This window comes from Epargyreus clarus, unplaced genomic scaffold, assembly GCF_041222505.1.
Source record: "Epargyreus clarus isolate Ecla_fem2 unplaced genomic scaffold, WU_Ecla_fem_2.2 ptg000026l, whole genome shotgun sequence".
Taxonomy (NCBI): Eukaryota; Metazoa; Arthropoda; class Insecta; order Lepidoptera; family Hesperiidae; genus Epargyreus; species Epargyreus clarus.
In genome coordinates, this window is record NW_027332233.1 from 4,690,856 (window position 1) to 4,704,658 (window position 13,803).

The following is a 13,803-nucleotide window of genomic DNA, read 5'->3' on the forward strand; positions in this document are numbered from 1 at the left end:
GGGGTCTTGTCACTAGCTCGTTTCTCGGAAATTTAGTCGCAATGGATCGCTTCACGGGGCCGCAGCGCGCTTACTGTGTGAAACAATTTTATTTAAACAACAATTCGCTTATTACTGTGAGACGCTTATTTCGTGTTGAATATGATTTACACGACTTAAGTCAGTGTCCGAGTGGTCCTTTAATAAAGAAATTGGTGAAGAAGTTCGAAGAGACGGGATCTACACTAAATGTAAAGCAAACCGGCGGCCTACGGACTTCTCGGAGCGAAGAGAACGTACAGCAAGTTTCTGCTTCTGTTCGACGTGATCCAGGTTTATAGACGCGCAAACGTTCGGCTGAATTAGGATTATCCCGCACATCGTTACGCCGTATTTTGAAGTTAGATTTGAAATTGCATCCGTATAAGATCCAATTGGTGCAGGAACTAAAACCTAATGATTTAAATTTACGCAAGTCCTATGCTGAAACAATGTTAGATCGATTCAGTAATTTTGAGAACCTCTTATTTTCTGACGAAGCCCATTTTCATCTTAACGGACATGTAAACAAACAGAATTGCAGATATTGGAGCAGTGACAATCCTAAAGCTAAACACGAAAGGCCACTTCATTCTCCAAAGATAACTGTATGGGCTGCAATTTCAGCAAAAGGAATAATTGGACCCTACTTTTTTGAAGATTCTCACGGCCGTTCAGTTACTGTTAATTCTACTCGGTATGTGAAAATGTTACGGGAGTTTTTGGCACCGATGCTACTGGAATTTTCTGGCTACAATCGTAACACATGGTTTCAACAAGATGGAGCCACTTGTCACACATCCAACCAGTCACTGCCGGTGGTTAAAGAAATGTTTCCGAAAAGGCTGATTTCCAGACGAGGTGACATTCCATGGCCACCCAGAAGTCCAGATCTATCCCCAGCTGACTTCTTTTTATGGGGTTATTTAAAGAGTCGTGTCTACATCGATAAACCAAATACACTACGTCAACTAAAAGAAAAAATCAGCGAAGAGATATCGACGATCTCACGGTCTCTGTGCGGACGAGTATTCGAAAATTTCGTTACTAGCATAGAAGAGTGTAAAAATCGAAATGGTGGTCATTTAGATGATATAATTTTTAAAAAATAATTTCCAACTAATTAGCTTTCTTTTAATAAAACAATTTTTAAAATATGTCAAATAGTTTTTTTTAAATGATTATTTCAAATGTTAACTAATTCATGGCCCACCCCGTATTAAACTCTAGCACTTAGTTGACAGCAATTTGATAAAGAATAACTATTTATAATGAACAACTTCCAAAAATTGTATATTGGCACACTTAAATCAAGAAACTACAAAGGACTTCTTCCTCGTAAGATAATTACATAAAAATGAATCGAAAACGGACTTAAATATTGGTTTATGCCACATCGAAAGTTGCGTTATGAATGATTAATAAAATATATTTCTGAAACTTACCAAACTCCGCGCATCCGAAAACGCAATAAACGTTTCTTTTGGAGAACATTTCAAGAGTTAAATCCACGATAAAACATCGCTGAGGTTTTGGAAAAAGTTGAACTCAACTGTCAACAGGAAAATTTTCCATTGCAGAACCACAGAATACCTATACTTAGAACGTTCCATTGCACACTTTCATCATAAATCAAAACATGGATATATTATTATAAATATATATATTGAGAAAGGTATTAAATACGAGTATGAAAGTAAATATTGCATAAAGTTTTAAAAGTATAATAGTAGATATATTATGTATATTACTGTTAAATATTTTTTTATTGCTTAAAATTATTTTCCTAAAATAGAGTATTACGTAAAATGTAATCGATTCTTTGCGATGGTATCTTTAGTTACTATACTCTATGGATGGTATTGCCATCTAATAATTCATTTGTAAACTGGTAATCCACAAAAATTATAGCTATTATGTGTCTTTTGATCTCACGTGTTCATTTAAAAATGCCTAAAAGACCCTTGAAAAAACGTTGATGAACAATCTAACTTCGCGAAGCCGCGACTTGTCTCAAGAACACCTTGAAATTTCCGTTCGCCCCATACGTATCTCTCAAACTTCACACGGTGAAGACTCATTACAAGAAAACGTTCATGAAAATAATCAGGTTTCCGCTCGTTCTACACGTGCCGCAAAAATAAGATACTTGCAAAACTTAACCAACATTATACGAGCAAAAAATGACGAACAACGGGAACAACGTCTGCAAAATATGCGGCAGCGTACGGCACAACGTATAGCTACTGAAAATAATGACCAGCGGCAACAACGTCTCAAAGATTTGCGGCAGCGTGCGCAACAACGTATAGCTACTGAAAGTGACGACCAGCGGGAACAACGTCTCCAAGATTTGCGGCAGCGTGCGCAACAACGTATAGCTACTGAAAGTGACAACCAGCGGGAACAACGTCAGAAAGATTTGCGGCAGCGTGCGCAACAACGTATAGCTACTGAAAGTGACGACCAGCGGGAACAACGTCTGAAAGATTTGCGGCAGCGTGCGCAACAACGTATAGCTACTGAAAGTGACAACCAGCGGGAACAACGTCTTCAAGATTAGCGGCAGCGTGCGCAACAACGTATAGCTACTGAAAGTGACGACCAGCGGGAACAACGTCTGAAAGATTTGCGGCAGCGTGCGCAACAACGTATAGCTACTGAAAGTGACGACCAGCGGGAACAACGTCTGAAAGATTTGCGGCAGCGTGCGCAACAACGTATAGCTACTGAAAGTGACGACCAGCGGGAACAACGTCTTCAAGATTTGCGGCAGCGTGCGCAACAACGTATAGCTACTGAAAGTGACGACCAGCGGGAACAACGTCTCCAAAATTTGCGGCAGCGTGCGCAACAATGTATAGCTACTGAAAGTCGTCACTTTCAGCGGGAACAACGTCTCCAAGATTTGCAGCAGCGTGCTCAACAACGTACAACTACTGAAAATAACGAACAACGAGATTACCGATTAGAAGAGCAAAGACGTCGAGACGGGAGACGTCGTAGGGTTTTAAACTTAATAATTATTTGTCGACATATAAATGTGCCGTTACTGCAGCTGTGCAATATCACCCCTTAGGACCTTTTAAAATTTTGTGTATCCATTGTGGTGCATTGCATTTCCCTGAGTATCGCGTTTCTAATAGTATAAATAGAAATTATTTTGGTGGCTGTTGTTTGCATGGACGAATTTCATTGGAGCAACCAAAATTTTCAAATGAATTAATACGTCTCTTTTTAAACCGTCATCCACATTCGGAAGAATTTCATAAAAAAATAAAAAACATAAACGCATCTTTTGCTCTAGCATCCTTCAATGCAGAAGATGACAGAACAATAAATAGCCATGGCATTTATAGTTTTATCGTTTGCGGACAAGTATACCATAAATTGAACTAGCACAATATAGACTTTCGTTTCGACCAGAGTTTGCTAAATTTTTAACAGAATTGCCATCAACAGAAGTTCCCGATTCACCGACACCGGATTCAGTCTCAAGTATCAAACTCTAAAGCGAGACAATTAGCAGAAATAGACATTTTTCTGATGGATGAAGCTCCGATGCTTCCAAAATATGGTTTGCAGGACATTATCAACTTACTACTTAAACTAATTGCACTCGTGACTTTTTATTTCAAATAATCGGTAATTTTGTTTTATGATTACAACACCAGGTACTTAAGTTTATTACTTGAGAACTTTTCGATTTTTGTTGTTTTTTTTTTGCGAATATTTAAAATGTCCTTGAGGATTGTTTATTGTTTTAAGGAATTTTCTAATTTAATTTTGTTTAACAATATAATATGCTAAATATTTAACTAACTAATTTGTTACATTATAATTATTATTACAGTATAATTATCTGTATAAGACTTTATGTGATTTAGTCAATTAGTATCGATCTCCTCAAGTACAAATTCAATTTATGAATAGTACAGTAGTAATAATAAAGTGTAATTAATCTTGCAATACTTGTTAAGGGTAAATGTTTAAATACTTAAATAATAGGTATAATGTTTGATAAATGGAAAGACTGATTGCATTGTAATAAAGGATTAAATATAAGATTTTTTCTTTTTTTATTTCTAATATAAAATGTACTAATCTATGATAAAATGACGTAAGTCATGTCAATTTGGATATTAAAGTAGCAACACAACGTATGTCATCATTATCTTTGGGCTAATAAATGTTTTTTTTTTATAAATAGATAATGATTCTACATAAAATAGAACGATAATTAAGTATACACAAATAGTAGTTTGTATTATTATAGTATCTATACAAAATAATGCAACTTTTTCTCTCTCCTGAAAAGTTGGTATTTTTGACATCCGTGGTGTTAGAACTTCAACGACGATATTGTAAGTCAGTTGTACGTACTGTTAGATTCGTGTGATTGTGGCAAATTATAAGATTTGATAAGAGATGAGATTGTAATGGGACTGTGCAATGGCAAAACAAGTGAAAGGCTACAATTATATCAGAATCAACTCCAGAAGAAGCAATTAGAGTGGCAAAGGCAAAAGTTCTAGCTCAGATAGAGGCATAGTAATCCACAACCTGTAAACCCTCTCATCTCAGATGCAAATAATCTCGTTGCTTTTAACAGCGGGACATTTCCTAACATTAGAACCTATTTCAATATTAATGGCATAAAACCAATTCAGAAAATAAAATGGGAACCTTGATTTTACTGAACGAGAACAAGTTCATATCCGAACCGCGAACCCTAAGGTCGCACTGAAAACCAGTGGTTGCGGCTCGCCGTTACATATGCTGAGTGCGCCCTATTTCATCTATGGGGCACTACAATTATATTGGCCGGTTACAATTTAGTAGTTTAAGACTATTTTATATTATGCATTTATTTACAGGGTTACTGGAAATTCGATACATTCCCTTGGAGGGGTAAAAGTAGAGCCCATTTGCAACAGGTTTTGTCATTAAGTACCCTAGCCGATAGTAATTTGTTTTTGAGATATTCAAGTTTTTGTGTTTTTATTTCTAAGTACCGATTTCAGGCAAAAAATAAAATGCTCCTAAGTGAATGTCCTATTTTGATCCTATTTTTGTGCATAATCTTATACCTTACATCGCAACACATTCTTAAAATGACAATACGCTGTAGAATTACTCTTAAACTTTACGTTATGGAGGTCAATTTGCTAGAGTTCAATAAAAAAACCCTTTTTATTTCCACTTTAGAGTGAATTTGCATAAAAAAGATGTATGGAATGTGTCGTAAAAAATATTTAAATAATAGCCCTATTTCACTAGCTTGCCAAAATGGTATAAAACTTTTATCTACATTGACAATCACAACAATAACACAGTTTAAAGTGTTAACTAAGATGTGCTTTACCGGTGCCGAACAGTAAGACTATAGTGCAGTTTGTGAATCCACAAATTACTGATGTTCTGAATATTTGTTTAACTGTTTTATTTAAAAAAAATTACCGTAATATTTCGTAGCACTTTGGATAGCTAGTGAAATATGGCTATTATTTTTTATAATTTGCATGACACATTCCATACATCTTTATTTCCAAATTCTTTATTGAACTCTAGCAAATTGACCTCCATAACGTAAAGTTTAAGAGCTACTACTACAGCGTATTGTCATTTTAAGAATGTGTTGCGATGTTAGGTATAAGATTATGCACAAAAATAGGATCAAAATAGGACATTCACTTAGGAGCATTTTATTTTTTTGCCTGAAATCGGTACTTAGAAATAAAAACACAAAAACTTGAATATCTCAAAAACAAATCACTATCGGCTAGGGTACTTAATGACAAAACCTGTTGGAAATGAGCTCTACTTTTACCCCTCCAAGGGAATGAATCGAATTTCCAGTAACCCTGTATATACAGAGTGAATTTTTCAAATAGGCCTTCAGGGCCAAATCCGAAACTATAAGGATAAGTGAAAAATGCTGAAAGGAGTTACAAGGCCGATTTTGATAAAAACTAAATCTGCATCATTAGTTTTTTAAAATATCTTTTTCCTTAGTCGGGAATCGAACGAGTTCATTTTGAAAAAATTACACCCTCTATATTATTCCACTATCTCATAGTGTCGCTTATAAGGATCAAATTCTGCGAAGTAATGTTATGTGACAAATTAAAGGAAAAGTATAATTTTGAAGAAAATACATATTTTTTCATACATTGGCTTACTAATCCTTAATGATTACACATAACAAATTACTTATGTATAATTCTTTAGAACTATACATAAAGCTGGGGATACACATGCCAGTAGCTTGCACACTAGCATACCAGCTCCTTGCAAGCGCCAGCTACAGGAATGTGTATCCACCAACTGGCATGCCTGTAACTGGAAGCTAGCTAGTTGCAAGTAGCTAGCACAACGTTTGATTTTCTTGAATGCCAGTTGAGGGAGGGGACGCGGGAGGCTGCTTACCTGGCACGTGTGAACAGACGCGACAGCTACGGGCATGCCAGTAGCCGACTTGTTGTGGCCGTAGGCGCACGTTTTTTGTTTTGATTTCGAAGGTCAAGTTTTTCTTTTGTTGGTTTTTGTATTCAACATGGCACGATGGGGAGATGAGAGAACTATACAGTTCATTCATTTGTACAGAGAATACGAATGTCTTTGGAAGCCCACTAGCTCGCTTTATAAAAACAAAATAGCACGTGCCAATGCCTACAGCAAAATACAAGAAGAATTACATCTGACTGAAAAAGAAATTAAAAATAAAATCAAAAGTCTGCGAAGTACTTACCATCAAGAAAGGAATAAAGTGGAAAATTCAAAACGATCCGGAACTGGATCCAGTGACATTTACAAGCCCAGTTTGATTTGGTTTAAGGAAATGGATTTTATAAATGAAAGTTTCGAATATAGAAACTCAATCCAAACAGCTGTTGTGAGTACATACTCTTTCTTTTTAACATGCATGCTTACTCTTGACAACAGATGGCGTTGTAGTGTTTTAATCGCGCTATCAGTTATCTTAGTAATTTTGATATTAGCTTTTGATGAATCTTGATTTTTAAGTCATTCCACTTCGTGACAACAGATGGCGCTGTACTGTTTTAATCGTTATCTATCTACTCTACGACCTACGTTAGTTATCTAATAATTTTGATACTATCCTTGGATGAAATCATGATTGTCGTTAATTCATATAAGGACTTAATGCTTGTTTTTTTGTTTTTTTTAACCTAATGTTGCTACGGAACCCTCAGGACGCGAGCCCGACTCGCTCATGGCCGGTTTTTAATGATATGTGTCTCAAATGAAAAGGCTTGATGAGCGAAACAAAAAACACATTGTCATATTTATAATATAGGTATGGAGGTATGGATGTAAAAAAAAAGTTCACGCATAAGTTTTATTAAACAAAATTACTTATACAATTACAATTATTCATTTAAAATATTAATCAAACGGTCTTGCCAAGGCACTGTTTCTGTTGTAATGAAGAGATCTGCATATTTATTTCTAATAAGTATCGCTTCTCTAGACGATCGATTATTTCGTGTTCCTGATAAATTCCGTAAACATGTTTGTAAGTGATCACGCCAGGAGCCGTTAATAATAGTCCCGAGTTGAATATCTTCATAATCTACACACCTTTGTGTGATATAAGTATTAGTGGTTTTCTGCAACCAATTGTGCAAAGAACATGCCGCTAATACTATGACATCAACTTTTTCTGGTTTTAGAGCTATAAATGATTCAAAAATTCGGAATCTTGATACAAGGATACCGAATGCATTTTCGACAATTCGCCTAGCCCTTGACAAACGATAATTAAATTTTTTTTCTCTTCGGGTGGCTCTGGTAGGAAACGGTTTCATGAGATATTTTTTTAATGGGAAAGCTGAATCTCCAACTATAACAGAATGTTCAGGAATATCTAAAGAATTATTTTCTAGTGCTTCTTTCAAGCCTGATCTTTCAAACACTCCTCCATCAGAAGCTCTGCCGTTGCATCCTATATCAATATAGGAAAAACAGTAATCGTCATCCACCAATGCTAGTAGCACTACGCTGTGGCTTCCTTTATTGTTAAAATAATTTGATGTATCGTCAGGAGCGATAATATTAATGTGTTTGCCATCGATAGCTCCAATACAGCCTGGAAAGTTCCATTTGGTTCGAAAGCCATTTTCTATCTCCTTCCATTCCTGCCTCCCAGGAATCTAAAAACAAAATGTCTGTTAAAACAAATAAATATAAAAACTAATACTACCTGCAACAATTGATTTAAAATTTTTTTTACAGGTACAACAGTCCTCTCAATCGAGCACTAAAACAGAAACACCACCATCACACTCTCAAAGAGAGCAATCCTCCTATCAAACAGTCCAGCAATCAGACCAGCAATCCTCCTCTACAGTCAACCCACTAAACAACGAAACTGTCGCAGTTGAACAATCACACTCATCCGCTGAAGCAAGCACTACGAACGAGCAAGCACCATCACCCTCTCTCCAAGACCAAAGATCCTCCTCTCGCACTGCAGCATTCAACCGACCTAATAAAACTAGTCAGACTAAGAGAAAACGTTTAGAGAAAGCCTGGAAAATATTGCTACTGTAATCAATAATCCAGGAAATGAAAAACAAAAAGATGAATTTTATTATTTCGGACAAAGTGTTGCTGCTCAGTTAAGATCCTTGCCATTAAATAACGCTCTGGATATGCAATCCAAAATTCAAGTTTTGCTAAGTACAGAGAGGTCTCGATTGTCCACTTCATATTCTCAGCCAGCCACTCCGTATTCTAACACATCTATATATTCTGAAGAAATAGCATCATCTGCAGATGATCGATTCATACTTACAATACCCACGCAGACAAACACTAACACTACAACTTTTGATCAAGAATCAGGACAGAATATTTTTTCTCAAGCTTGGAATAATGCCTAATGCATTATTCCAAGCTTGAAAATGCTGTGCATCTATGTGTGTGTGTGTGAATCTATGCTGAAATAAATAAAAAACATTAAAGATATTCAAAATTGTTTTACTCACTTTAATAAAATCCTTTAGTGCAGTAGCTATTTCACTACAAACAACTGGAACGAACTGTGAAATCGTCGATTTTCCTACTCTGTACAATGCTTCTAGAGATACAAATGAATCACCTGTGGCTAAAAATCTTAGTGTTATTTCCAATTTGGTTTTTGCCGGGATGGCATTTCGCATGTGAGTATCATTCTTTGTTATTTTGTCGCCAATTTTTCCTAACAATTCATCAAATTTCTCTGGGAGCATTCTCAAATGGTTTTTGTAACCGTCATGATCTTCTTGACGCATTTCTTTAAGCAGACAACTACTTGCTCCAAAATCTTCTCTTCGACTAATCCAATCTCTTACCCAAACCCGTCTTCGTTTTTTCTTTTTATCTCTCATTAATTTAGCTACACATTCAATTGCTAGTAACAACACGATTTTGTTTAATTCACTTCGATTGTTCTCCATGTTTGGCGCGGTTAGGTAGGTAATCTAACGAACTGTCCTGTGTATACGCGATGGTAATACTGGCATGCAAGGGCACAGTATGCATGCCAGTATTACTTGCAAATGTATCCGCAGTGTGCCAGTTTCTCGTACATGCCAGTAACTTTCATGCCAGCTACTTTTCCGATTTACTGGCATGTGTAGCCCCAGCTTAAGTCATTGTTGGTTAATCAACGAATTATTCAATGTTATGACCATGACATATGGCTTAGTATGAGAAAGTAATAGGTTGGCAAATAAGCTACCGCCGTATTTGGGTCTTTTTAAAAATAAAAATAGATAACTGAATGAAGTAAATTCTTATTGTTTATTGTTTACTACTTCGTTTCAACGTTAAATATTATTTTCTTTATCTTTTTGTTTAGTAATCACTCTGATTTGACTCGAAAAAGTCATTCTTGCAACTTTACATCTGTATTTAACAAAACTACGCCCATAGAAAGTTAAATGTATTATAATGGTCCTAAAAATAACCTTAACTAAGTCGAGAATAAAAATATAAATTCTTTAAAAATTTAAATGATTTGAAAACTGAGCCGAAAAAAAAGGTTAATACGCGAAACGTTTAAATTGATGAATGGCGGTAACTTAACTGCCAAATTAATATGAAAAAATATGTATGTATTTAAGTACATAAGCCAGGCCAAAGGAACTTGGCTTGATGTACGGTTGTCCCTCACAACTATATTTCAAATTATGTTTGCATTTAGTAAGGACCTAACACACCAACAAACACAGAAACAAGTTACAAATGACAATGAACCAGTGCTCTTGGCAAATACAATTGCTGATTTGTAAAGTTATTGCCGAGAGACTAATAATGGCTCCAATATGATAAAAGCTTCTAAAATATTTGGGAAACTTGATCTAGAAACTGATGATACAAGTGGTCGGTCCACGACCCCTGTTGAATGTTGATTAACCAGCTCTTGTCGCGCTAATGGTCAAGTAGAGCGCATAATGAGTACACTTAAAAATGTTAACTGTCGTAGAAACAAGACCGAATAGGTCCTGACAAGATGCATTAGATGATGTTCATCTCTCTATAAATCGGAGCGATCGTTCAACAAGTTGATAGTTTAAATATGCCAAACATCAATAAAGAGGTTAAATGTAGCAAAAACAAACTTAAAAAATATGTAAATATTAATAAATATATTCGTAAAACACAAAAGGTCATAAAAAAACATAAATTTTTCATAAAAAATGTAAAATTAAATAGAGAGCGACTGCAACTCATTGATAGATTGGATATTTATGCCTCTAAATTGAAAAATAACACACTGAAGTACAAGAATGACATACAAAACCTTCAGAGTGAGATTGATCATTTGGAGGCAAAATTAAAATCTGTCACATCAAAATACGATCAATCTGAAAACCAATTGCGAGAATACATTTTGGCAATGAACAAATTGATGGCTTGCAGTGCATCGGAACAAACCGGGGATCCCGACATAATAAATAACTCGTCATTAACAAATTGTTCATTGCCTAAGTGTGACTCGAGAGTGGCCGAGTCATGTGTATTACCTGCCACTGACAGCTCTCAATTGTCAAATAACTCGATAACTCCCAACTGCACAGCAACAAATGCAAATATTGTAATATTTAGCGACGAAATGGGCAAGGATATGGGTCAACTTTTGTCGAAAGCATGTAAGAGCCATACGGTAATCAACTACTGTATGCCTGGTTTATCATATCAGAATATCATGCATAAAATTTTGACTTATAACTTCAGTGCCCATACTACATTAATTATATTAATCGGTGATAAAGGAAATGTAAACAAACACACATTATCAAATTATTACAGTGCATTAAATAGTCTAAAAGTAGATAAAATCATAATGTTTACCTTTCCCTACTGTCACAATATGTCACAGGTGGGAAATAATTATAGATATAATCTTAACTTGACATTAAATAATTTGACATGTAATAATAGTATGAAATTTCATATAATAGACATTAACAATTATGTTAAAAAAAATTATTTGACAAAAGATAAATATTATTTTAACCGATATTTAAAAAGACAGGTAGCTGTTTCGCTATCATATTTTTTTGATATTACAGCCAAGAACTTGGCTACCAAGGTTGCTTCTATTGAGCGATCTAATAATATTGACATTTCTTCTGTCAATATTTTGGCTAATTTTGACATTACCAATAATTTAAATTAATTAATAAGACAATAGAGACAACCTCTTGCAATACTAGTAATGCCAATAATTACATATCAAATTTATCATCGATCAACCTGGTGCATCAGAATATTCAAGGTATGATAGGCAAGGATCTAGAAATAGAATTATTCTTAGATAATAGTAATGTGGATATTCTTTGTATAACAGAACACTGGTTGAAAACCGAGCAAATCTAATTTAATTTTTGTAAGCATCAGGTTGCCAGCTCGTTCAGCAGAACAAACATGATACGTGGCGGTTCCCTCATAATTGTTAATGAAAATATAGAATAGAAAGAACGAAAAGACATCGTGAACCTGTCTGCTGAGCGAGTTATTGAAATCTCTTGTATAGAGTTTGACCAGTTCCTGGTTTTTAACGTATATAGACCCCCTATTGCATCTTATGAGGAGTTTGAAAAGATAATGGAAGAAGTCTTATTTAAAATCTCGAATTCTAATAAGGGAATTATTGTTTGTGGGGATTTTAACATCAATATACTAGAAAATACACCTCAAAGTAAGAAAATTATTCTGCTTTTTAAATCTTATAACTTATACAACATTTTCCGAGAACCGACTAGGATAACTGCTATGAGCTCAACCTGTATAGATAATATTTTTACGGACTTAAAACCTTTAAATACATCAATTATACATAATTTAGAATCTGACCATTGTGGTCAATTAGCAGTTTTCCCTAGGAAAGTTAAGAAAGTCCAAAAAAAGGAAATTAAGTTTGTTCCTATAAATAATAACCGCCTTGAACTATTTAAAAGCAATTTGGCTCAAAAAATTCCTTTTTTGCCTGTACACGGTGACCCTGATATATTATATAATTCTATGTTTAATCTGATCAGTGGTGAATTTGGCAAAGTTTTTAAACCGATAACTATAAGTGACACTGCCAAGTTTAGTGAATGGGCAACTAAAGGTATTTTCAAAAGTAGACAAAAATTATATGAATTATACTATGAGAGATCTTATAATCATAATGTTAAATTTAAGGAATATGTAAAAAAATATTCCAAAATATTTAAGATGGCCTGTTCCTGTGCTAAGTCTCTATATTTAAGAAATACGATTAAAAAATCATCAAATAAAATTAAAACAACGTGGAATATTATTAATAGTGAAACTAATAAGAATTTGACATATCAGCAAGACTATACTTTAAAAATAAATAATACTGATGTAAAAGGGGATCTAGAGGTGGCATCAGAGTTTGAGAATTTCTTTACTAACATGCCTATTTTATCAACTAAAACTCTGAAATCATCTCCTATTTCCGCTGAAAACATGCTTAAACAAAGTGTAATCTTGATTCTAAGAAAACTGCAGATCTATGGGGGCTCTCCGTTAAAGCCGTTTCTTCCATTATCGGCATTATTGCACCGCACTTGGCTTCTGTGTTCAATGCTTGTGTTACTTGTGGTGTTTTTCCTGACCTTATGAAACAAAGTAGAGTGATTCCCTTATTTAAATCGGGATGTAATACTGATCCAACCAATTTTCGGCCAATTTCTATTCTACCAACATTAAGTAAAATTTTTGAAAAAATTGTTTTAAATGAACTGCTGATGTATTTTAATAAAAACAAAATACTTCATGACAACCAATTTGGTTTTAGAAGGAATCGCTCTACTGTAGATGCAGGGATTGAATTGTTAAAACATATTTATGAGGCCTGGGATGATTCGCGTGATGCCCTTGGTGTGTTTTGTGATTTATCTAAGGCCTTTGATTGTGTCCACCATGAGACACTGGTCAGGAAATTACACCACTACGGAATCAGGAACAAGGCTCTCAACCTTTTGACTTCTTACTTAAATAATAGAATTCAGAAGGTTGATGTAAATGGTACAAAATCGCCCGGTGCTTCTGTTACAATGGGCGTGCCGCAGGGTTCAATACTCGGTTCATTTCTGTTTTTAATTTATATTAATGACTTGCCCTACTATGTAGGGACTAATCACGAGATTGTATTGTTTGCTGATGACACTTCACTTTTATTTAAGATTAAAAGACAATTCAATAATTACGACGAAGTAAATAATGCTCTCTCGAAAGTTATCCATTGGTTCAACATAA

At 34.9% G+C, this 13,803-nt stretch overlaps 1 protein-coding gene and 1 pseudogene across 1 annotated transcript; both read left to right on the forward strand.

The window, feature by feature from the left end:
* Positions 1-202: 202 nt before the first annotated feature.
* Positions 203-3,849, forward strand: LOC140753491 (uncharacterized; annotated as a pseudogene).
* A 6,757-nt stretch (positions 3,850-10,606) lies between these two features.
* On the forward strand, positions 10,607-11,910 carry LOC140753049 (uncharacterized). The gene is made up of 2 exons (XM_073087416.1): positions 10,607-11,410; positions 11,800-11,910. Exons 1-2 carry the CDS (start codon positions 10,607-10,609, stop codon positions 11,908-11,910), a joined length of 915 nt encoding a protein of 304 aa, XP_072943517.1.
* Positions 11,911-13,803: the final 1,893 nt, after the last annotated feature.

Coding starts and splice junctions, on each gene's coding strand:
- LOC140753049 (XM_073087416.1), top strand. CDS start 10,607: ATGCCAAACATCAATAAAGAGGTTAAATGTAGCAAAAACAAACTTAAA. Junction 11,411..11,799: donor ACTGTCACAATATGTCACAG/GTGGGAAATAAT, acceptor CTGGTGCATCAG/AATATTCAAGGTATGATAGG.